General features: G+C 35.7%; 1 protein-coding gene across 3 annotated transcripts in view; it reads left to right on the top strand.

The window, feature by feature from the left end:
- The window catches only part of TNFRSF19 (TNF receptor superfamily member 19), a 57,635-nt gene that overhangs the window by 5,320 nt on the left and 25,650 nt on the right, over nt 1-26,665 (top strand). The window contains exons 1-5 of one of the 3 annotated variants that reach the window (XM_057366731.1): nt 1-63; nt 7,206-7,294; nt 7,881-7,991; nt 16,513-16,691; nt 19,298-19,383. In XM_057366731.1, coding sequence (XP_057222714.1) covers nt 7,229-7,294; nt 7,881-7,991; nt 16,513-16,691; nt 19,298-19,383 — 442 coding nt within the window. In that variant the 5' untranslated portion in view covers nt 1-63; nt 7,206-7,228. Of the gene's footprint in view, nt 64-343; nt 625-7,205; nt 7,295-7,880; nt 7,992-16,512; nt 16,692-19,297; nt 19,384-26,665 lie in introns of those variants that run through there. The other 2 variants (XM_057366732.1, XM_057366730.1) reach the window with 2 other exon arrangements.

Raw genomic sequence — 26,665 nt, 5'->3', positions numbered from 1 at the left:
GCGGCGGGCGCGGAGCGAGCGCTCCTCGGGCGGCCGGGGCGGCCGCAGCCCGCGGTGTGGCAGGTGGGTGCGTGCGACAGCCGGGCGGACCCGAGCCCATCCGCTAAGGAGCGGGGCGGCCACGGCGGGATGCGGCGGCGCCTCCGCGCGGCTTCCCCCGCCCCTCCCCGGGATACCGGGCACCGGTGCTCCGAGACCGCCCCGGCCGGGGCATTGGGCGGCGGGGGGAGGGGGGTGATGGCAGTGAGCTCCGCGGAAAGCGCAGGCTGCGGGGKAGCAGGGGGCGGGGAGGGCTCCGCCGGGCCCCTTCCTCGCCGCGGTGACTCCGGCTGTGCCGCTCCGAGCCGCCGCCGTGCCCCGCCGGGGCGTCCTGCGGTGGGTACGCGGGGCACGGCGCAGTCAGGGAGAGATCAGCGGCTGCTCCCGGTGGGTTCTGCAGGTCTCGACAGCCCTGGAGTGGCTGCTCCACGCCCCGGAGTGCGGCGAACAAAAAGCCCTTGAAAGCTGGCTTTCATGTTCACAAGCGCTTCTCGTGTCTGCTGCATAAATAAGCTGCTGTTAGCTTCAAACAATTTTAGAGCTGGAGTTGAAAGAATAGGAGCTCCTAACTTTTTCTTTCCGCTGGTAAGAGTTTGAAAAGCTTTTGATTGTTCGACTTCCTTTCCTGATGGCTCCCCCCATTTATCTGACCGTGGACCGAAAGCTTTACCTGATGTTAATGAAAAATCACAATACTTAATACTTATTTTCCATCTTTATATTTACAACTACTTTAGATAGATACTTTTATCAAGTTCATGAAGTGGTCCACTAGCATTTAATGTGAGTAGAAAATTGATTGAATCTGTAGATAGGTGTTTTAATTACTGCATAATCTCTTTCAAGCACGCCTTCACCATCAGGTGTAAAGCAGSTTACTTAAGTATGTTACCTGGGAGCTTGTTACCATAAGAGAAGAGGGTTGGGGGTTTTGGGTGGYTTTTTTTTCGTTGTTTTTGGTTGGTTTTCATTGGTTGGTTTGTTGGTTTTCTTGGTATTTTTTAGACCTAGAAGTAAGCTTCTTTATTAGTTTAATAGTAAGATGCTTAAAATGTTAGTTAAGCAGGCCATAATTCATTTGTTTTCCCTTTCCACATCTTGCAATCCTTACAAAAGAGAATGGTGTGAATCAAAGTAACTCATGTCTGTGGTTTTAAGACACTGCATGCCATCCATAACTGCTSAAGGGTGGCTGGATAAATGTAGCATATTGGCATTGCACCATTGCAACAGTTACGGTAGTAACCAACCCAATGCTTTATAATAAACAATCTCTAAAAATTACTTTGAAAAAGAACTATTAGCATATTTTGGTRTAAATTAAGTATGAATATAATACTGGCATTCTCAATTTATTACCTTATTCACGTATCTGAGTGTAAAAGCATAAGTACATCTTGACACTGAGCTTTCATCTAGCAAACAAGTGTCTCCAAGAACTTGAGATGAGTGAGATGTATTGAACAGAAGGAGCAACATTATTTTAACACAGTTTTGATGTTGTATGAATGGTCTCTTCAACTTTAGTGAGAATGGGAGTTCYTGTGTGAATCACAGACTGATCCTCTAAAAAGCTTTGTTTAGGAGTAGGAAAAATGTCACCGCATTGCACCTTTGTTACAGTATTTCACTCTAGTATCTAATTAATGATAAGCTAGATATGTTGAAGAACACAAATGATAAACCACTTTATCACCATATTCCTGTAAAGTCAAGTATTTCAGTTATCTTGAAGCATATGGTACTCAGAAGGAGCACAATTATTTCCTGGCTGCGTGTAAATCTCCTCATCTCCCTCTGCCCCTAAAATACATCTAAGTGTTTTTGATCACCAGCAAAGTTCTAACTTTAATCTTCTACATTTGTCTTTACAAAATAAGAAATAAATTCTTAGCTGCATAGTGTTGTACAATGTATGGCAGGTTCTGTAAAATACAGATCTGTTCAACGTGATATTTAATGTAATGAAAGCATCCTAGCTGACAGAATGGAGACTTTTTTCCCCCACATTTCTCGGAGCAGTTGGAGCAAATGTGGTTAGACAAGGCCTCATTTACTTCACAAAAGTGTTGTGAGTAGGGTGTAAATGGAAAGTGTTCTAGGCCTGTGAGACRGAATAACAATGTGCAGCTCTGTAGTGGAAGTTCTTGTCCCTAACTTGCTCCCTTTCTTTGTCTTTGTCATTGCAGCAGCGTAAGTACTTTGCCTTCTCTTGTTTCTTGCCCGTGGGGCACTGACTGCTAAAGCCATCTGCCACTCCTTGTCGTTTTATTGCATGCAGTTGACAGCTGCGGGTGGGAAGTAGGTGCTTAGAAAGGAGCCGAGATCCTGTTTGTTGGATACCAGAGACCTCTGTTGGCAAGTTGATTRTATTTTCATTCCTCTTTCTTACCCAGAACTTTGCAGAGCACTCTGCCAGTGTTAGAGAGTGCATGAAAAGTGGTTGTCAAGGACGAATACCAAATCAAATATGGGAAGCATAATATAAGAACTAAATTAACTAGGAATTCACAACTTCAAGTTAAGTGGATTTGAAGTTGGAACTCTTCACTCTGAAGTTTCCTTTAGAAGATGGATGATGTTGACTTGAAAGTTTTGATGCTTGCATTTATGAGAAATTTGCTAGTCAGCCATAATTTAGTCATGCTACTTTGATTCTTGAGGTAGTGTGTCTTTCGTGGTGGAACTTTTAAGATTTTTTGGAAAGAAAAAATATTTTTCTGACATGGACCTTGAAATAAAATGCTCACTGCTATTCGGGCAATCTGGTAAATGTAGGAGTAAATTTTAGAGGACAGTGGATCCTAGAACTGTGAAAGGCTGGAAGTTCTTACTTCCACAATACATTTATTACATGTTTATAACTTACTGTTTGATATTGCCCTCTTTATGCATATGCATATTAGGCCCAAAATTACCTCAGAATTATGCAGCCATGTTTCTTAATGGAAGTTCTCTATCCTGAGTTCAGTACATCAGCTSTAATGACTGCTTTTYCCTGGGTATTTTAGGCAGGCATACWGGTGTTWACCTAATAGGAGGTATTTGGAATGATTTAGTGACCTTGAAAAACTCTGTCCATAGACTATAACTRAACTCAGCATTTTAAATATCAGTATCTAGAGCAGATAATCTTTAAAGGTATWGAACCCCTGTTTACTCACACATGTTTTAGAGGCAAAAAACTTCTAATAACTTCTTACTTGAAAGCATGAGGTGAATGACTGGTGTCCAACAGATATCAGTATAATGCCTCTTGATATCATGGCCCATGGCAGCTTATTATTAAGTGCTGCACTGTCTGCTTTTTAARTAGGACTTTTGACAAAACTGGAGATTGAATCAGGAAACATGCAGCTGACACAGTTATATCTGCTTTGGGCCTTGCATTCAATAGAAGTTATTAATGTGCCCTAACCATTAAGGTGCCTTTCAATTATTTTAATCAAAATGTTGTCATGAAAGAAACATTTTATTTTATTTGTGCTCTTAACAATGGTTATTGTACACTGGCTCATTCTTTTTCACGTGCTATTCAGTATATGATCTTCAATGTTGTTTTGGTAGGGGTGGTGGCAATGGGCACGATGATGGCGTGATAGAGACCACAGCCTTTCATACACCTCTGCTGAAATCAGTTGAATGTGTTTTGGTGCTACTACAGTGTGCTGGTACTGCTGAAGTGCTTTGAAGTTTAAGGTCCATAGACCTGCGAGCTTCTTTTGGAATCTTTATTGATTACAGAAGACAAATTATACAGAAGATGTCTCATATCAGAGACCTAAAGCTGTAAGATCTCATGAAACTTGTAATGATCGGTCAAAAAAAATGTAGTTAGGTRTATAGATAAATTGGAGAAGTCCTTGATAGTTTGATGCCCATTATAAAACATTTGATTTTGAAAATTTACACAGGGTTGTGGAAATCCCGGTGATTGGACTTGGCTAGCCTGTTATAAAGGCAGTAGATTTTCTTTTAAATAGAGAATRTTTCACAGGTGCAATAAAATTTCACACCTAAGTGAACAAAATGTATTTTGTTACAGGATGCATTGCCGTGTGCTTTCTATGTTCTAAAAGTTTTTGAGGTACATGCTATAAAAAGATCATCTTATAACAGATAGGGCAATTCCAACACTGAAGTACAAGATTATCAGCACGATGAGCAAGATTTTTAATACTRCTTGTTGTTCTGTACTACCATCTTTTAAGGACTAGCATTTGATTTTTATTCCAGTTGTAATAATATTAAAACATGAAAATTAATTAGCTTTGTTTCAATATTTATTTTAATAAGTTGTATATATACGGATTTTTAAACAGTATTAAATTTTTAAGTTATTGCATGTTGGGGAAAAGGTATAGGGTTAATATATCAGAATTACATTAAACTAGTGTAGTTTTATTACAGATGACTAATCTGCTGGGCAGTGAATTGGACTGTTTTTAATTTTCTTTGTTTTTCCATACGTCAGGTGACTTGCACAGAAAAAGTAAACTTCTTCGATTGTATTATAGCTCTGTATTTTAGATCATTAGGCTCWGTTCAAGTCACTAATGTTGTTTTATTGAAAATTCTATATGAAATTTCACACAAAAATATACAATTATTGCACCCTTCAGGTTTTTTTGATATGTTAAACATCTGTTTTCAGAAGCAAAAGTAAATATTGAAATTTAAAATATAAAATCCTTTAAACCTTAGGAAGAATCCTGGTTCTAAAGTTTTGTTACTGTWACGTAGATGGTCATAATTACTAGAACTGCATTATGCTTTATGTGTTTTCAATTATTATAAAATATATATGACTTGGAGTAATCACTTGACATTCAAATCTAAGAAGCTCRTTTATATTTGCAGCTTTATTTCAGTTGTACACTTCTGTAAAGTTTTAACTGCTATAGCAATTAAGAAAGCATATGAAGTATTCATTTTTTCTGCTGAAGTGTTACATGAAATAAAAAAGTTAATGGGGATTTTTCTCCCAATCCCATTAATTTCAGCATGATTCTTTGAACTGATATTTAGTAAGTTTATTTCCTCTAACTYTTAAACTTTTAGCTTTATGGTCTCGTCTTCTCTGAATCAAGTGAAGTCAAGCTTCACTTGTCCTGTGTTTTACAGGACTGCTTTTCTGTAATTCAGTGTAGAGTTGTTTATTGTATTACTATTCTTAGTTACTTTTTAATTTCTTCATAACTTTATCACTCTTGAATTTCTAACATTCCAAAGGGAATGAAGAACAAAATTGAACAGGATGAAAATGAAGACTTTCTTGATACTTTTTTCAAGGTTACTGAGGTGCAAAGTCTCACAGTTTGTCTCTTATCTAATCTGGTTGTATTTAGCAGATATTCAGTTACTTTTTGGCCAGAAGATAAAATGTATGATGTGTGTATTTACCCATTTAGTATCTTTCAAAATACAGATGAGAAACATTTCTTTAAACTTCTGRGTCCCCTTAACAGTATTTTTACTTCTTTGTCCACTGCTGGCTCTTTGCTGTTACTAGAAGTTGTTTTGTTTTTACATACCTATTTTTTTCAGTGTTGAATTGTCAGCTTCTCATGTCTTAAAAACTTTTAAAAATTTGTTGACTCTCCTTTTTCATTTTTCYAGTTGTTCTTTTCACATGAGGTTGTTGTGTTTTGGTCATCCAGAATTATTTTTCTTGAGATTTTTTAGATTTTTCCATTTCATGTTTTTTGCCTTATTTTTTTTTCCTCAGATTTAAAAAAGAAACCTATGTCGAATACTATATGTATTTGTCTTTCTTGAGAGTATGTCTTCTTTTTTACCCATTCTGACATGCATTTAATCTGATAATTGTCATTAGCCAATAGTCCATTACCATCATTAAGTGAAAAAAACCATAAAAATGTCATCTTGGCTTTCCTGTGGCGTGCTGTCTGACACATCTCTGCCTGTTTTGTTCTTTCTACTAGATTTTTGCTCTTTTTATGCTGCAAAATACAACTTACTTAAGAAACATCAATAGTGCCACTGAAGTATACTTTCTTCTTAATGTTTAGAATTCATTAACTAGGGTATTYATGCAGCAAAATGTAAAATCGTGTGTTAATTATAGTTTAAGTTCATTTGGGTTGTATACTTTTGAAAGCATRTTATGCTTGAGGGAGTGAGTTCCAAGTTGTAAAGCATTTTGCAACTGTTCTTATTTTTTTTCTCTGCTATTTTCCTTTTGTTTTGGGTTCCATCCTTTCATTAGTCAGTCTCTATTCTTAAATGATAAAAAGTACTTATTTTCTATTTTAAAGTAGCATAACTAAATATCAATCCTTAAGCTCTGAAGTAGGCCAGGAATGCTTTAAACATTACTTTCCCAATATATTTGAAAGCAATTACATTATATGACTGTCATATAAAGTATGAGAATTAGGATCAAATTCAAATACCAWGTTACATTAGGTGGATTTATTTATTGTTTTCTTGTTATTATTGGTACACAATTTGGAGTTCTGAATTAGGTTACAGTTCCATTTTCAGGTTACTGAAAAAAAAAAGGAAACTGGAATTTAGCACAAATAATCAAAGAAACTAAAGGAAATAGGAGAGAAAAAAATTCTTTGCCTACCAGATCCTAACCAGTCATGTTACTACATCTTTAGTAGTAATATCCCTTAGGTAGGTAGTAGAAACAGGTCCTGTGTATGCCTCCAGCTGCTTGCTGGGTAAAGCAGAAGAGGTTGTGTCAGTCAGTAGGCAAACCCATTCTGCTTGACACTGGAGTACAGAAGGAATGTTCTCATGAACAGCTATCTCTTGTCATGATAGGTGGCATATTTGAAGAAATTTATTTTTGTGTGTTGATCATGTACTTAGTTGAGTGTTTAACAAGCAAGAAAGATGTTAGGGATGTTAGAATAATAAATGTTGATGTTCTGTAATCTGGACTGATAACCATCTCTCCTTTTGAGATTTAAAATTATAGAAACTTTGTGTTTATTGTCTTGTCTTCAGAAAGCATATGATTTTTAAAGCATGTGTTTATTGTTTAGCAGCTTCCAAGAATCCATCTGAAGGTGTTAATGGCATTGAGAGATTTGTATTTTGACATGCTGAGTGACATCAAGTGTGTTGGACCTGTGACTTCTGCAATTTAAACTTTGTAAATATATTTTTTTTTTATTTTTATATTTTTCTAGGGAGAAGGGTTTAATTGCAAGAAATGGAGGCTAAAGGATTACAAGGAGATGATAAATTGAAGGTGCTCATAATTTTACTAGCGTATTTGGTAAGTTTAAGATTAATATTTTGCCCCATGTTGAAAAAAATGAACACAGAAACTTCGTCTTGTTTTACACATTACTGCTAACACTAAAAGTCTTAAAATGCTGCATGCAGAGAATTGCATACATATTTTATTGATTTGAGAGTAARCTTGGTCCACTGATTCATATAATTTCTGGATGCTCCTCAAACAATTACAAGATTTTACCTAGTGATCCTCTTCATGGATGAAGGAGTAGGGTAGGAYAGAAAATATAGGTGAATATAGTGCTGTAAAGTGCTTCAATAAAGAGAGAGATRGCTGTCTCTGACTACAGTGTGCTGTATACATAGTTTAGTTGTTTGGAGTATTCAGTTTATGGACAAAATGTAGCATGGCATACAATTACATTGCCTGTTAAGTGCACTTAACTCTAGCTTGCTGTAGAACTAAGGGTAATTAATTAATTCAGAAAGTTATTTTTAAGATCAAAAAATGAATTTATTTCTCAGATTTAATATATTTTGATGAATTTGCCTTTTCCTTTTTTTTTTTTTTTTTTTTTTTTTTTTTTTTTTTTTTTTTTTTTTTTTTTTTTTTTTTTTTTTAGTTAAGTAGGGTAATTGGTGAGACTGGAGACTGCAGAGAACAAGAATTTAGGGACCAGACTGGAAAATGTGTCCTCTGCAAACAATGTGGGCCTGGAATGGAGCTCTCAAAGGTAAGGAAGTCATGCTTTCTTGAATTTACTTTATTTCTTATAAGTACATTTGTATATGTGATTTAARATACTGTATATCTGTACTTACATGAAAATATTTACTGTTTTGGTGTTCGAGTCTTCTGCTGTCTTTCAAGATCTGTGTTATCTGGTTCACTTTATCTGGTTCACTTTATATGAAATGCTCAGTTCAGAAAATGATGATGCCATTAATAAAGTAGGCAATACCATATGGATCTGGATATTGCTCTCCAATTATTTTTTTTAAAGGTGAGTTAGTGCTACAAAGGAGCCAATAAACTACAAAGTGGAAAAAAACTACAAGGAGTTAAGACTGCATAGCTTTACTCTGTAGAAGAGAATGTGAAAAATTAATTTCGGTCTAGTGATTGAAATGAAAGGGCTGAAATGGAAGGGCTTAATTTTTACAGTGCTGACATTCACAAGGAGTTGTGAATTTTAGGTGATATTTACTTAAGTTTAAATATTTTATATATGACCTCTTGTCTTAACAGAATGGTTTGTAATAAAAAGGTCATAAGTACATAAATACAGAATAAGATTCAAAGGAGAGCTAATATATTTCCTCAGAATAGGAGGGATATAGGTGATTGTTCTGTTTTCATTAGGTAAGTGCTTGAACTGCTTCAGGAAGCCAGATTCAAGTCAGGCTCAATTTCTTTGTTTTACAATTCATTGRAAATGCTATAAACCTCATTCTTACATTTATGCCATGTAAAGTAATTGAAAAGATTGAGTCCAGACAAATACKTTATACTTAGAAATTATATAAGAAGTTCTTGTTCATATAATGGAGAAAGAAATACTATTGTGAATCTTATATAACTGTATTTTGCTTTTATAACAATTGCATCTCTTCCAAGAAAATCTTCATAAAAATTTTTRAATGACTATGTTTTTAAGACAGTGGAAATGAATCAATGAAGATGAAYGTGGCTGGGATTATGGGTTGGGATTCAGTAGAGCTAGAAAACTCACTTGKCAAAATTTCCAGCAAAACTCCAAGTCTGAATGCAAGTCACAAGGGGGATCTCAGTTGTTTTCAGCTCAGAGGAAGTAGGTGCTCTGCATGAGCAGGGGTAGAGATCAATGAAGGAAGACTTAGCTGAAACAACAAGGAGGAAGGGATAACTTGGGATTCATTAACTCAGTTATTGGAGGTGAAAGAGGCAACAATGAGTTACGATGTCTTGAGGGASCAAGTGTGTCCTGCCAGAGGCATGAGGATGGTAAGGCAAAAAACAGTGCAAGATGGTGTCAGGAAGGGTGAGTAGAGCTGTCAAGACTCGTGCATAAGTGTAACACTCTTCCTTTGGTRTCCAGCTACTAAACCCACATCTTGCTCATTGCTGGAGTGTGAAGGTGAGACCTTGACTGTGCAATCAGACCCATACCTGAGAGGTGGGGCCATAAAGAGCATCCTCTTTGCATAACAGAAGGGCAGACTCTGTATTGTACTTCTCTTGGTGGTGTAAAAAGGATGGTGAAGGTGGAATTTAGGGTGTTTAGGGGAATTTGAAATGTTTCTTTTAAAAATTTTTTAACATGAACCATTACTAAGTTGGTAAGATGTGTATGTGTGTTCAGACTACAGGGGAAAAAAGAAGCTTTTATTTTATGGCTTTGTAGTTCCTACTATGTTCAGCTCTGAAAAAAGCACAAGTATTCTGGTTTGTGGGTGGTTTGAAGGGATTTACTGAAACTGAATGACACATTTTCTTTTATCTTTTGACCACCTCTGGTGAATGTTTAGTGCATTAACAGAAACACTTAATTTCAGGCTTTAGTGGGAATTTCTTTACATGTTGAGAAGTATTAGTTAAGATTTAGTCATACAAGCAATGCTGTTGAAGCAGAGATTTGGACATGACTTATGACATGGATGTGGTTTTGTTTGGAGTTTTTCAGATTGACCTTAAATTTGAGAACTCAAAATGTTCTAGGACATGTTTTAATTTATAAAGGCACTTGTAGATATGGCACTTATAACAGTGGGCCAGTACTATAYGCATTAATATAGTTTAAAAATATACTTACCTAATTTGCAAATAAAAAACAAAAGTATAAGAACTAAGGCCCTCAGTAACGATGCTCAATTTACTAAAGAAACACTGAACTAAAACGGCAAGATTATAGTTTGCGATAGTAAATTATTCAGGTTATATTTTTGCTTCAGCTATTTTTGTTTACAGTCTGATAGTCCTTATTATGACTAGTTTGGTGTTTTTGAAAATATGAATGCTTGATTAATTTCAATGTGTGAGCAATTACTTCTTGCAGACATTAACAGACTTTCAAAAATATTTTTACTTCTGTATAGAAATGAAATAACTAGACTGATTTTGCTCAAACCTAAATGTGAATGGAAACATAATTTCCTTCATAAATAGAAGTACAGTTTTCTGTGAATCATAGTGAAGGATGTGATGCTGTGGCTGTAACTGAAATGTGGTTGAAAGTAGTCATGTAGGACTACAGCTTGAAGCAACAAATATGTTAAGTCAAAGGTCAGAATGCAAAGGGAAGAGGCGTTTAATGATATACTTGAAGTAATTTGCAGCCCAGGAGAAGTTTTGTTTGCTTGGCTTTTTTACATATGAGAAAGCAATGATACAATAATGTTGTAGTTTGATAACAGTTCCTTAGCATCAAATAATGTATCTGTTTTCCTATCAAATATTTAGTGCTCATGCATAAAACTAGATACACAGCTGGATGTGTGAGCATGATTGTATGTCTAAGCGTATAGTAAAATACAGTGTTGGTGGTGGGGTTTTTGGTTCAGTTCCCCCTGAGTATTTGAAGCAATTGACAAGCAGGTTTCTTTTTTATGTTTATAGCAAAACACATCAGCCTATACAAAAGCCCAGCTTTTCTCATCTCGTGTATGAGAAGCTACTTTAGTCTAAACATGTAATTTTCTTTCTTGTCATAACTGACTTTACRAAAATACAAGGCAAAAAAACACCTGTAGAGTGGATATATATGTGTGTGTATAGATACATGTTTTTGCAACTATTATATACACCTCCAGTTTTATATATGTATATATATAAGACTTTTGTTGTTATACTGTGCGAACATTTCATACCTTTCTAAGTTAGAGAAATGCTGTTGCCTTTTCTCAGTTTATACATGAAATACCAACATAAATCAACTTGCTCATGGTAATTCAGGATTTKTTTGGTGGAACAGAATAGACAGAGGCCATAGAGTAGAACAGAAGCTTTCTCTTCACAAGGACAAGACAAAGGGCAATGGGCTCAAGTTGTACCAGGAGAAATTTTTTTTTACAGTGAGAGCATTCATTCACTGAAACAACTTCCTTAGGAACATCAAAGAGTCCCCATCACTGGGAGCTTTTAGGATGCAATTGGACAGAGTGCTAGATCATCTCAGATCAGCTCAGGTCCCTGACCCATGAAAGTTTGAATCAGATGTTCTGTCAAGTTTCCTTCTAACCTGGTTGTTCTGTGATTCAATGGTGAGTGTTTTAATTTTAGTTGCTCAATCTATTTCGTCTGTATAATAAACAACTTCAGACATCCTTGACAGCATAAAACAAAACAAAAATAGCAAAAAACCCAGCCTTATTTCATGTAACTAATTCTGAATCTACAGCTTTTGCTGTCACAGTTTAGTGGGGCTCTCTTTTTCAATAATGTTTTTAAAGTAACTTCACCTTTTCCTTTCTGATTGCCTGTCAGCTGTTCTAACARCAGTGCTGCAATGTTACATTAGCTTAGAACTAAAATCCATTGATTACAGTAGATTGTTCGGATATACTATGGAACAGATCACTGAACTGATCCCTTCTATCCTGGATCAGTCCCATGGTCAGATTTACAACAGTCTTATTATCAGTTGAGTCAGCACACAGAAGACAATATATGACAATGACGGGATAGAGAACAAGAGGTGAGAGTGCCTGAAGCTGGCATTGCCATCAAGTAAGCTATGATAAATAGTGTCACTAAGAGGCAGCTGCTGTACAGAGAGCTGGTGAGACAGATACAGCTTGGTGTGTGCTAAGGTGGGGCTGTGTATCACAGCTTGCTTCCTTGTACCGGGTTTATGATGAAGAAAGAGGGGACCTGTATATTGTGTCAGAAAAAGGAATTGTGAATTAAACAGGCAGGTACTGTTTGAAGCTACTCCTGAATGTGACAGTCCTCACAGAACATCAGAGTGGTGTGCTACGACTGATGCATTGTCACAGTGAAGCCTCTGAGAGCAGCTGCTGTCATGTTTAGCAGTTGCTCTTAACTTTTCAAAGCAAGAGAGCTGCTTGTGAGGAAGCCTGCCAGCTCTCAGCGCAGGAGAGACCAACACGTTTCTGGAAAATAAAGCAGCTGCATGTAGGCATGTCAAATCATCTTCACTGAGAATGAAACCTTTCTGTGCACTTTGACACAGCAGCTAAGCTTGGTGTTTGCAGCACACTGTTGCAGCCTGTCCTGCTCAGAGACTTCTGCTGATAGATACAGCTCATTATTGATTCTAGATGAGCCTGACCCACAGCCTAAGGTACTTCAGGAAGCTAAAACTGTGTGCTGTTTAACAAGGCTGTGTACTTAAAAGTATTAGTAAAAACTTCATTTCCTAGCCCTAGTGTAGTGCCACAACCTGTTGCATGACATGACACCAGTTAAAAGCGTCTTAATGCCTGGAAGACTTTTTCTTGAGAATATCCAAGTATTCTTGTAATCATCATGGCATAAGTGGAACTGCTCTGTGTTCTGTTGTCTAGGGACTTACGTAGGTTGTGGATATTCAGTGGAACTAGAAASAAATTCTAAAACGTACTTGTAGATTATGATCTTAATGATGCCTGAAAGCCTTTTTAAATGAAATTTGAGGTTATTTTAATTGAAATTGTGTATAGAATCTAATTTACTGTTCATTTACTTTCTCTGTTGGATTCAGCTTTTAGGGAAAAACCATACCACTAACTCCAGTACCCTTTATAGTCTTCCATACKTTTGATTGTTCTGTCTGGATCAGTGTTTAGGTAGTACATAGTGAAAGAAAATTACAACAGTGGCCTGGTAGTACTTGAAGAAGTGTCTGCATTACTCTGTGCTTTTTTCCTATTTTTAGCTAGAAACTAAATTATGAGTTTGGTTAACTAGTTTGCTACAGATTCCTAGGCAGCCTTGCCCAGTCACTCCACTTGCTACCTCAGTGAACACAGAACATTGTTCTGGGGATACATATGTTAAAGGTAAAAAGAGATGGCACATTACTGTGCCATCAAAGGTTCATGAGTTGATCTGTATAGATATCAAGAAAATTGAGGTCCATTTGAACTTTGAAGGTTTTTAAAATTAATTCTGTTTTCTAAACGAGTGATTCAGTTTTTATTGCGTGTACTGTGTATCATTTGAGAGAGAAAATTTTGATTATTGAAAAGGGAAAGTGGAAAGGGAGGAGTGTGCTAAGTGGTCTTCACAGAAAGTTTCACAGCAGCAGAAATAAAGACAGCATATATTTGTCCTCTTTTTTTCTGGCACAAAAATAAAAAATTGTTTTTTGAAATCTAGCTAATTGATATTATAAGTTTTATTTCCCTTTTCTGCAGTCTTAAAGGTCAACTGCCACAAGAGATGAGCCCTCTTTTAAAGTTATGAGTRGGAGGATAGAAGGGATAGGGGAGTTGGATACTAGTCAGATCTCATAAGCCATATAACTTGATAGCTTTGTAAATAGAACACTGAGAAAACTGGTGCACATCAGTTTCACWCATGTACTGATAGAAGATGAACAGTCAATTGTTTCTATCTTTGCCGGACTGCTAAATTATAAAGTCCAAGATTTCAAAGGGTTTGAATCCATCATCTAAATAATATCCTTCAGTCTGGGGAATGTGRTTAATTATGAGTGCAGATTTGTTTGAAGTTCTGCCTGGTTTACAGGCTTAAATATTTATTTGCACCTGYCAGGCAGTTAACTACCTCAAATATTATGTGAACATAAAAAGCACATACTGAAGTTTTAGTTGTTATGAGTTGTTGTCTGCAGAATTTCTGGCAAGGACTTAGAAGCCATCTTTGAAAAGATGGGAGATGGTAAATTCCGTGAGCAGATTTCTTTATATTGCATCCACCATTTTTATAGCTTCAGAGTAAACTATTCCATGAGGATYACTAGGCTGTGTCCATATATCCAGCTATAGCAAAGCAGATTTGATCTAGAAACAACTTACTCTGCTTTGGAAGTTTGGGCCAGTGAGTGAAAGCATTCTGACTTTTATTTCCTGCTTGTTTTTTGATCAAAAGCTTCAAAGGTAGTCTGGAAAGGAAAACTTATAATTAAGTTAATTTAAGCCTTATATTTGAAAGTTTGGTAGGACTTGGGAGGGACTGATTCCAAGTGATTTATCAAAAGATCCAAATATATATGATTTAATTGAGCTGTATAATATATTCCATAACACTACTATTTGGTTAAGCTAACTAGAAAGGGTAGGTATTTAGAAAGAATGTGTTAAAGATTAATGATATTCAATGAAAAGGTTTATTTAGACTTAGGGAGAGCAAAATCTGATACAAGTTAGTCTGGTTCCAGTACCTGRTGGTAATCATGTAGCTTTGTATACTGTCTTACAATTACATAAATGAAATAGTGTCAAAATTAACAGAGGATGTTAGCTAGAACAGACATTGTTTTGGCATTGATTCCTAGTAGAAACTTGTCAATTTGAAATAAAACTATATAAAATGTTCTACATCTGAAGTAAATAAAAAAAAGAAAATAAGAAAGAAAAGAAAAAAGAAAAGAAATATTTTTATCACTTTTTGGCTACCAGCTTTAATATGGTCCTATATCACAGGAGGACTGTAGTGTACAAGGCATGAAACTGTAGGATTTTTTTGTTGGTGTTACTAACTGCAATGATTTGTCTGTCTGCTCCTTGATCTGAAAAATACTCAAGAGTAATAAACTGTATTTTAGCTAAAAGAAAGCAAAACAAAAACTAACATTTGTTTTTAAAGTTTGTAGATCTAGAGACCGAGAAAGAGTATTTTTAGTGTCTTTTTGTAGTTGTTTTCATAAATTGTTCGTTTTCTGTGTAGTTGAGGGCTTGCTCTTTGGAGGATAGTAAAGTTTATTCTCAACATAAAGGAAAATTGAAAATTCATAGAATGTCCTGTAAAATGCATCTGAAGTTATTATTACTTTATCATTGCAGGTTAGAGGCACTATAAAATGCAAATTGGCCAGCTTCATCTCAGAGCTTGTCCCATAGACTCTTTCTYAGTGCAAAGCTCTGGAGAATCCTGAGTGTGTTTCTGAAGTTAAAAAGCTTTTTTACTGTAGCAGATTTGGTTATGTTGGTCACTTTAGAAAAAGTTGTTCATATACATCAAACACACGTGTTGTGGTGGAAACTGGTGGAAACCTTCTCTTAAGTTGCCCTAGTTGAAGTAATTTCCTGCATCTTTCCCACTGGGAAGATGCCCTGTTCTTCCACTGAAACCACTTAGTGCAGAGCAAGGTCCCCATATGGTGCCTTTCCCACTTACTGCCTTCCCCAAAACTCCTTTCTGGCAATTTGCTGTATTCCTCTTGCTGTTTTGTGGTGTATCACTAATGCATTAAATCTAACTCCCRAAGTACCGAACAAAGGATCAGGATATTTTGATGATAACATGGAGCTTGATAACTTCTAAGAAGTCAATTGATAGTTCTTGGTTGTCAGTTCATAGCATTCAGTCCCCAGACTATTACATATGGTTTGGTGTTTATCTTCACAGCTTGTCAGTTGTATTAGGTGTCCTTTTGCAAACGAACRGAAAAAATGCCTTTAAATCGCTAAATTCAGCAGAAATAACAATATTGCTTGTATAGTAGAATTTTGTGCATCCCTGTGATCTGCAGATCTGTTAAACTTTTCCAACAATTTTTCTCATCTGTTAGAACTGTAGTGAGTTGAGTTTTTGAMATTCTTAGAGACTAAGCAACACTTCATGCCTAGCTCATGGTCATTAACCAGCTCTGGTTTATTTGGTAACAAAAATCTTAAGCTTTTGAAGATCAGTGAACTCTCTTCGGCAATTAACTTTATTCAACTTAGCTATGAACCTTAATATCAAAGTGCTTCTTTGCTGTTTTTGTAACTGAGTAAGTGCCTTTATACTTCACTTGTCCCAGTTTCTTCGCTTTCACATGACTGACCTAATTAAAAAACAGACAGCTCAATAATTCTACCATAAGCTAGTAATAATGAAACTGTGGGAGTCCTTGAAGCCCTTTATCATTCAAATGCACAGTGGCTTCATGAATAAAGTAGATGACTAAGTATTACTTATAGAAGTAAGGGAGATAATTAGCAGTGGAAGACACATTTGAACTTGCTGAAACTATGGCTTTTGTCTCAAGAAAGACCTACTCTCAGTAATAATTACACTAGAATTACACTAGAATTTATCCCAGCATTCTCTTGTTGTTCATGTTTTCAGTGACTGAATAGCTTGCTATTGCTTGTTAATCCCTACAGGAATGCGGCTTTGGATATGAGGAGGATGCACAATGCATGACATGCAGGCCAAACAGATTCAAGGAAGACTGGGGCTTTCAGAAGTGTAAGCCTTGTCTGGATTGTGCATTAGTTAACCGCTTTCAGAAGGCCAACTGTTCTGCCACCAGCAATGCACTATGTGGGGACTGTTTACCAGGGTAAGACCATTTCTGAAGATGAGACTTGGAACAAATTCTAGCCTAGTTTATAGTAAAATTTCTTTTACATGTTTTCTGGATAAATGTTTATACCCTTCSTGTATGTATGAAGGTCCTGTATTCTAATATTGGCCTTACTGCATTATCTGCGGACATAATTTCCAATTTGCAGTAATAATTATSTACAAAAATGGTTTGATAATTTCCTACTTGATCTATGAGAATATTGTCTTTACAACACCTGAGCAAAATACTTCAAAACAGTGAGTGTTACTGGTGACTTTGCTCATTATTATAAAAAACATTTGGAAACACACACAGCTGCCTTCTTCAAAAATGATATTATTTGCTTATGGTTTTTCTCCTTAGGTCAATGTCTAATAATTCTCATGCAYAGTATTCTTAGGTCAAAAGCAGTGGCCATGGTTTCCTTTCCAGAATTCCCTTCACTTTTCTTTTCTTCCTTCAAAATTCATAAAGCATGATGTGRCCAAGAATGATAAATAGATTAATCTGAAAGAATTCTTTGCTGAAATGCTGTTATAAATCAAGAGTTGTGCTTTGTTTGTTGTCCTGTCATCCCAAACCTCTGTTACTAATTTTCTCTGTAGTATTAAATCTTAAGATCTCTAACAGGCTGTTCTTTACATTGTTGCCAAATTCCAGTATTATAAACACCTGCCATGAGTTTGCAAAAAGAATTTCTGTTGCTTTTTTTGARCTGGTAATTTAACTGATAAGAGTAGTTTGAGAACTGATTTGCAATTTTTACTGCCTTTGTATTTTCAGACATGCTTAAATGTTCATACATTTGTTTAGTATTTATAACTTAGCTGTTTTATTTAGATTTTTTTTTTAAATACCAACTGGCAAATACTTGAATACTGTTGAAGCTCCTGCCATTATTCCTTCTCAAGTCAGAGGTGAAATCTCTTCATTTAAAAACGCTTAGTAAAGCTTTGGTAACTAATCTTAGTTTAAGTCATTGCATTAGAACGTGCAGCCCCTGGCATTATAGATGTTACAACCACTTGCAGCCATATAGTGAATTGATTTATGCTCTTATCGCATATTAATATATATGTATTGTGGGGCTTACTTGGCTGTCAGCAGGGAGATTTTCTTCATGTGTGAATGATAAGATGAATTTTGGAAGATGAGAAAGGAATAAAAAAGAAGCCACATTAAACCATGAATTAAGGGTAAATCTAAACTGGGAATRCTTTCTCAGTATTCTGGTCTAGATTGCATCCTAGATGAGTGTGTTCTAACATGAGAGCTGTGTGTTCAATGTGTATTAAAATGAGAGCTGCTTCCACAGCCTGCATTTTCTGCAGCGAAGTTGGAAACAGGAGGMGGAAGGGAGTCATGGCATGGTAAGGGTAGTCATGGGACATTTGGTCTGGTTGCTTTGGGTAACAGAACTGTGGAATACACCAGCACTCATACCTGTCCTTTAGYTTAGCTGCTGCCTAAGCGAATGGAGGATAACCAAATAGTTTAGCTGATGTTTTATCTCTCATCAGTCTTATTTGTATCTGTTTCCCATGGGTTTCTGACATGCCATACTCTGTTGTTCAGCTTCAAAATACTACTGTGAGCATGTCAGCTAAAAAACAARTATTAACACATTTTATTCAGAGTAAATGATCACAGTGACCCTTCAGTCGTGCAGCCTRTGGATCTGTTTCTATTCACATTGCTAAAGCCTGACTTTTTTGAGCAGTTGGAAAGCTGTTTGCTTTAGCTGATAAAAGCTTCATACTTTAATGACATTTGCAGTGTTAAGAATATACCATCAGTAGAGTTAGTACCTTTTATTTAATGTGCCACTACCCCTACAGAAAACAGTTAATTCATTTGCTCATCTTGAACAGGCCACTGCTGCTGATTCTTAGTACTAATGAATGCTTGAAAGACGGACAGACCTACTTGATTAGGGAGCTGTAGGTAAGTTCTTTAGAGGATGTCATACATAAAGATTTGAAATACAGCACTCTAAAATTCTGGGTTTTTGTTTAGTGCTATTCTTGTTCCCTGTTTTAGGAGTGTAGGGTTTTGTCAGTCACTGTAGTCAGTAAGCTCTTCAAACATAAATTCTGCAAAAAAGTTCTTGAAGGGTCTTCAGAATAAACTGTCACTGACATCTGGCTCATTATGTATTGTTAGAGGTGATAATTAACCTTGTAATATAGATCAGGCACTTCACTTTTATTTTTTTAGACGTGTAACTAAGCTTGCAAAAGGTAAGTTCTTCACGCATATTATTTATGTTGCGATCTGTGTGGAAAATGGGATACTGATTTCTGTCTGAAATTTCCAGAATTGTTTATTTCTTCTGTGAATATAAGATTATAGTGACTATGCATTTGGACTAACAGATTTAGAATTTTTCCTCAGTTTATTTTAGATCTGCTCTTATACTGTAATTAATATCTCTTTTATTTTACTTTGTTGTTATTTTCTYCTGTTACCTGATACTTTGCATTGGGACAGATTGACAAAATTTGCAATTATAGAAGATTTTGTTAAAACACCTGATTAATTTRGTGAGGAATAATAGCTGGTTTTGAGTAACTGTTTTTTCCCATTCTTTTATCTTCTAGATTTTATAGGAAAACTAAGCTTGGAGGCTTTCAAGACATGGAATGTGTTCCTTGTGGTGATCCTCCTCCTCCCTATGAGCCTCACTGTAAGTGCCAGTTTTGCTTTACAGTGTTTAACTTAAAAGCTTTGCAAAAAAATTACAGTCACAGCTACAAATTCTTTTCATAACTCATTTTCTTGTTATTTTGTTAATACATTTCAGCAGGTCCAGTACTATCATTAAGAAGTTCGCACAAATAGCCAGTTCCTTGTGGATACCATTCCTGTCATACCACATGGTCAGGGAGTTTTGACTGTACTTCTGATGTTGTCTTATTTTTAAATTTCTGTGTTAATACCAAAAGAAAGGCAACCTTCCTAGACCATCTGCCAACTATCACGTAGGCTAGTATCTTTTCCTGACATCCAAAAAGGTATTTGTTGATAACTTTAAAAATAGCTTTTATTTATAAGGTTACAGTGAGAGAGAACAATATAGATAGATAACTTTATAGTCCTGTATACTGTTAGAAGGAAATAAGTAATCGGTTTCTCAGTTTTTTGCCAATGAGAGAATTAGACTCTCTTCAAAAGGAGAGAACCTCTATTCGGCAGTACAAGCCTTGTTACCACTTGTTGCAACACTGATGATGGTCTTGTCTCAGTTTGAGACAATATTTTCAGAGAAAAGTGTTACAGAGTAAATGTTTCCTCTGAACTGAAAAATTTGATATTTTTTTTTCCCCACCAATATGAAATAGATGTTCGGGCAAAAGTAAAGAGAAAAATAAAGTAGTTTATTAGCAAAACACGGTGCCCACAGGACACAGATAAAAGTAACTGTTAGATATTTAAAAGTCCAGGAACACATGCCGTTCCCTCCCCACACACAGCCGCTCAGCAACGTGGTGTGGAGAAAGATGGYRCRGCTCTTGTCCCTGGGAAAAAGAAACAAAAGAGTCCAYGTGGCCRCTCAGGCAACCGTGGAAAAACCTGGAGWAGTCYTCTCCTCACAGTGGATGAAACAGAGGGCTCAGTGTGTTTTTCTGTTGCCGGCTTGGCTTCTTCCGGAATCCGGGACAAGACRGAGCRGCACTGCTTGTCCCCGCCGGCCACMAAATTGCTCCAGAAGCAAAATCACACAAGCCYGCAGAGAGGGTGGCAGTCCAGGKAAAKCTGTTTGCCCAAGMTAACAAACGCGAGCTAGCTAARGGGCAACAACGTAAATCCCCTGCATGCAGYGAGCAAGGACTCTGGCAGCRCTGAWGCTGARGTCCAAAAAGCCCCTGGCTGCRCAGCAGYCCYGGCTTTTAAGCTGCCCATGCTGCCCATGCTGCCCCTTCTTCCAGGTGGGATTTAAAGGCACAGGCACCTTTTGGGCATACAAGCTRATGGAATATAGGAATACAGGATTGGCACAAAATCARCCCAAGACAGGTCTACATCCCGTCATATTTTTGATTCAAAGAAAAGAGTGAACTATTCTTTTTACATTTGCTGTCAACTTTATATTTGATTCAAGAATTTRTGTAGAAAACCTTGGGTTTACTTATTTGTTTCTATAACTGTGATGTTACGTTTTAGGAATTTGTTCCCGTGATTTAAACAGAAACATTTGTTTATAGAAAGAATAATTTGTCAGATACCTGAAATACTTTATGCTGCTTTAATAAATACATACTGTTTCTTATAAATAACTTTTTTCTTAATTGTGTAAAATTAAAGAAGAACCAAGAATGTACTATTAGGCATTGAAACAATACTTTTCGATGGTTTTATGTTATATTAACTTCAGTGAAATAAGGATTCTTCAGCATTTCACATATTGCTTAGATAGTTCTTTTCYAAATGAGCCAACTTCCTTCTTATGTTTCCATTCTAGTTTTAGTGCCTTTTGGRTAATAAACTTACAAAACCAGATTTTCAGACATTTTCCACATATGTAAAAACTTCTACTGTTAAGGACTGCAAACATTCRAAGCAGGTAAAGCAAATTTCTATGAAGAGAGTAAGTCAAGTTCCAGTGTTTGCGGCAGTAATTCCTGCCCATGTATAATATAAGCCTAGAAAGTAAATTGAAAAATGTTCAGCTATTTTGTAGTGTAGCCAACGTAATATCTTAGAAGTGTTTGGAACGTATGTTCTTCATATCAAACACTGTTTCAGGTTTGACGCCAAGAATGAAATGCTGATCTCAACTTACTGAAGTAAATCACTCAAATTCAATGAGTTGCAGAAGTTATTTCTAGACAGAGTTTGGTCACAAACAGGCTATTTCATATGTACATATATTTTAATTCCTTCAGTTAGGCAAATTCGTTATTATCCCCTTCATCTGTTTTTACTTTTATCTGCAAAAAACAAGAAAGTAAATTAGATGTGAAGGGCAGCAATGTTATTCTAATCAAGGATCTCTAACTCATAAATTCATTTTATGTGGGGTTTTTTTTTCTGTTTTCTTATTTTTTCCTTTCTAAGAAAGTATGCTCTTCAAACAGGAATTCTRTTCTCTACCATAATCAAGGATAGGGAAGAAGAAATTATCTCCCTTATCATTCTTCTTGGACTGTAATTAATGATTTGTTTATTTCATATTTTTCCAAGTCACAAATTATTATTTTGAAAAGATGATGAAAGAACAGTTGCCAGGTCTTCTGAAATAACTTAGAATTGCTTAGTTTATAGTTAYTTAGCTTTTTGTAATTGAGCCTAAGCTTGGATCGTAAACTGAACCATTAGGAAGCTATTACTCATTTTAAGTGGAAAACAGGCAACCCTATGGAGAAGAGCATTTTTTCTGGCACAAGCTGCAGTGGTAAATCCAGATTAGAGACGTTTTTGTTCCCTACTCTCATAGCTGGGATGACACCTTTGGCCAAATAACAGAAGTGGTAACAGCAAAGTTGTGAGAATTGGCAAGTATTTCTAGCTTTTAYAGAAGCAATAATAAAAGGTTTGAARTCATTAAWTTTTTTGTTATTTGCATACTAACCACCYGTTAAAATCCTAAGTAACATAAATCCTACCATGAAGTACGGTTGCCATATGCCACTATGGTTTTCAGAAGGCTTTTGTTCGAACTTGTGTGTTGGTTCTTCAGGTTCTGAATCAGTCGCCTCAGTTTTGGAAAGTGTACATGCCTTCCTCAAACAGCCTAGGAAGYTGATCTTTTTTCCTGCAATAGTACCTAAATGAACTGAAGTACTTWTGGGTTTTACTTAACATCARATAGARGGAARYTTAAGTCCCAGTCAAAACTATGATTCTGTAAGGAAGCATAAATGATGGTGTGTGGAAGGAAACATTTTCCACCTAATGCTGAAAATGTTAGTRGTTTATTTCAATAATGGATGTGTTTTGATAGTTAAAACTGCATTACTTGAAGCTAAGTGGTAACAGCCCATTAGGTGTGTGGGACAAACTCTCAATGATCAGAGAGCTTAGTTCTAATTCTCTGCACTTCTTATCCCTCTCTCTTTCCACTGTGAAACAGAAAGTCAAATATTAGTGCAGCCAGCTCTTACATTACAGATGAAAAGGAAAAGTTTAAATGTCCTGTTTCAATGAATTAATTGTCCTCCAAGGTGTGTGGCAATCTTTTGTTTGCTTAAGAACATTACCATAAGGGCACAAAGGCTCACAGCCCCCCTGCCTGGACTACAGGTTCATGCTAAAGCTGAGACATGGATCAAGTTCTTTCTAGTAGCAGTTGATTATTACCTGGTTAGCTATAAATTGAAATGCTTGCTTTTATCTCCATTCTGTAGACATTTTAAAACAGATCTGGTTTAAATATTTACTCATGAAAAAAATGAGTTTGTGAATTGCTAGAGGCAAAGTTGAAAGGATTCTATAATGAACAAGTAAAGAGAGTATTAGAGGCTAGGAGAATTGGTATCGCCTTTGTGTAAACTTTAATGGGGGACACAATGACTTATGTGTGTTTTTTAAATGTCAGAAAATTAAATACACAATGATATAGTTATATTTTAATTTACTTAGTTCAGGTAAATAAACTGTAAATACCAGTCTTATGTACTGAGTCTGCATCTAAACATTAGAAATGTTTTAAAAATTGCAATTTATGCTCACTTCATTAACTGAAGTAGTTTTTTTCACATGAAGACGGTTTTTTTTCACATTGGAATGACAGAAAATGAGTTTTTTGAACTGAGAATTAGAGTGGAAACCCATGCTATCAAAGATGTAAATTCTGTAATAGAAAGTAATACAGACTGTACAAAAGGGGTGAAACAGTGATGTTTATATGGTTCAATGCTTCTTTTTTCTTAGTGCCAATTTAGATTTGCAGACTTCACTCTCCTGTCTGCTCAGACCAGTGTTGTGCTTTCCTAATGGTTATGCTTAAAACTGTTACTGGTAAGCTAGATTGTGAATCTATCTGTGATAGAAAAAGAATTAAAAKAACTCTCTTGTTAAGTTTATTTTTAAATCAAATGAGCTCATTCACCTCAAAACACTTGTGGTAGCACAAATTAAGGAGAGATATGTGAATGGTTCAGGTAAGGAACAGATTTTCCAAAGATAKCATTGCTTTCTTGGAACATTATGTTTTCAGCTAGTTTGTTTTAGCAATTAAACAAAAAGAAACAACAACCCTTTAGAAATCCTATTTCTTATCTTATTTTGGTCATGAGAAGATGGCAAATTAAAGCAATAAGATTGTTGTATCAGCTTGTTGATGTCATCTATTCTTACAAGTAGTTCCTGTTGTATTGTTCAACTCATAATTCAGAAAAATACCAGAGTCACAAGAATCCTTTAGTTTCTGGATAGGCTTCCAGAAGAGAAAACAGAAGAGCCTGTGACATGGAAATTTTTTGAGATAATATTACAAAAATAGTTCCTAGAACATCCTCATTATTACTCCTTTCTGGATCAATCTACAATCAGTGGTGTTCCCCTCTTATRTGCAAATTCAGTGTAGAATCTGGCTGTATAAATGGTTAAACTGGAATAAATTGTGAGAGTCAAGGAAATGAGGAAATTAACACCTAGACACAAGAGAATATTTTACAGCCAAACAGCCATCAAAAGAACAGACTTGTCCTTTTTTTTTTTTTTTCCCACTAGTAACTGCACCTTTATATTTATAAAGATACTAATTTTTTTACACAATAAAAAATGCACAGGTTGTCCAGCCAAACTCATTCTTCCTTCTCCAGGACTACTTCTGCCTGTCTTCGTGGCATAGATCAAGGAGCATGGGAAGCTGTGGGGAGACACGATGGGGGAGGGATACCATTCCATGTGGAGCTTGGGAAACTAGCCTTTACATGTTCCAGGAAATAAACACATTCTTTGCTTCAGTGAAGCAGAAATGTTTTGTGGAGTAAGTCACAGCAGTAGGAATATCWGCAGTTAGATTGTAACATCATGTGCATTTAAACCACTCAGGTCTAAAATGCTTACTTTTTTTGCCATGAATCATATTGATTTCAATGATAAAGAATGTCTCAAAGCAGAAAATAAACAGTTTTTTACTAAGATGMGGCATAGAAGTAAAGACTGTGGCTTTTGAGACAAAATACTTAAAGAACATCATTAAATGTGAAAACAGTATCTTTTCATGAGGCACCCATATCTGACCTGCTYCAAACTTTAAGGAATTCCTATGACCTTTTGACTGCCTTAATTAAGATTGATCACAAAGCTCCCTTTACAGTTTTCTTCTGTAGACTTTTTATTAGTCACTTTCTGTAAGTTTATGGTATTGTTTTTTTCTGAGAACTGAATATTAAGTGTCCTGGAGCTGAGTCTCACTCTTCAAATCAACAAGGCATGCTATTTCACTAATCAAAAGTACTACTGAAGGGATAAAATCTGGTGTTATTTCCTTCTTCCAGGTGTTAAAAGTAGATGGAATAGGAAAAGTAAGATTTCATATGAATCTAGTTACATACATTAACAAAATTAGGATCTGTGACTTTCTAAACTTTCATGTGAGTTTAATGGACATTGGGGTATGCAAGGACTAAACGTCAGAACAAAAAAGATAAAAAGCTAGAAAATGCAGTCTTCAGGGTTATAACTGACATTGTTTTGTAAGGGATGGAGCTGGAAGCTTGCTGGCTACATGTATATTCTGTAAAATACTTTCACTAGTGGTAAAAGAGAAAAAAATCCCACTGTCTCAGCTTTGCTGAAGCTTTTAGTATTATTTCATTAAACATAAATACAGCTTTTTAATTTGAGAGTTATTTTGGATGACATTCAATTCCACATTAGTTCCACTGTTTATATAGTGGAATTTTAATTTATTTGTGTCAACTTTTTTCTTTCTCTTTATAGAGTTTTGTGATTTTAAAGCTGTCAGAYTCCAGATAATGTTTTACCAGCAATTAAGTTTTTCTGTAATTTTTATTGGGTTGTTTTGTACAGTAAAATTTGTATTATTAGTGCAAAGCAGCCTTTGAAGGAAGCCTGCTTATGGGCATGTGAGGCAACTGTCAGCTGAAAGTATATAACAAGTGAAACTATTCTTAATTATAGGTTCTGTTCCAACATATATCTCCTTATTTCTTTATTTATTCTGATTTGAGGTTACCTCACAGCATCTCTCATAATCCTCTTTGCCATGTTGAACACTGTGATAGAAAGCAGCTGGAGTATTGTATAAACCTTTCATGAAAGCCGTAAGCAGTGACAGCTTATTTAAGTACAGATAATAGCATCTCTAGCTTGTAAATATTAATACTRTTTTATTACAGAGACATTACTTTCCCATTATTTCAAAACTGAAATGTACACTTCTGTAAAAACATAGTAAGTCAGTCTGATATTTTCCATATGTGACCTGATGGTAGAGTAAAATGTCTTCAGGARGGCTGAAATAAATTTCACTAGGTGTTTCAGAAAGATGAGAATTTTAAAGTTTTATTGCAATTTAATTTATTTCACTCATCACAGATAAAGAGAGTTAATCTAAAAAACATAAATGTTTTCAATTCATTGTTCTTGATAATTGAGTTGTTTCTGACCCATTGGCATTCATATATAACTTAGAGTCAAACAGCTTCTTTTCTTACTGTTGTATGTTTGTTTTATATGTTGGGCTCCTTTTCTAAAAAAAAAAAAAAGTAAATGAAGAGAGGGAAGATTTTTCTTTATTTTAATAACAGAGATGTTACCCCTAGAATGAGTTAAAGTAGTTCTGAAGCATTACTTAACAAAGAGGAAATTTAGGTACATTGCACAGTTTAATCATTTAAAGTTTAAAGTTTCTCACCAACTTTCCTTGCCTATATCGCCCATTTCTATGCCTATATGTATAGAAGTACTTCATTATGTAGCTTGTTACCACTACATACATATTATGGTTAGTAGACAGAAATGGTCGGAATTGTTTCCCTCATTTCTATCCAATA

Source organism: Malurus melanocephalus, unplaced genomic scaffold (assembly GCF_030028575.1).
Source record: "Malurus melanocephalus ecotype Western Australia unplaced genomic scaffold, MMel_1.1 scaffold_70, whole genome shotgun sequence".
Lineage (NCBI taxonomy): Eukaryota > Metazoa > Chordata > Aves > Passeriformes > Maluridae > Malurus > Malurus melanocephalus.
This window is presented reverse-complemented; position numbering and strand designations above follow the sequence as displayed.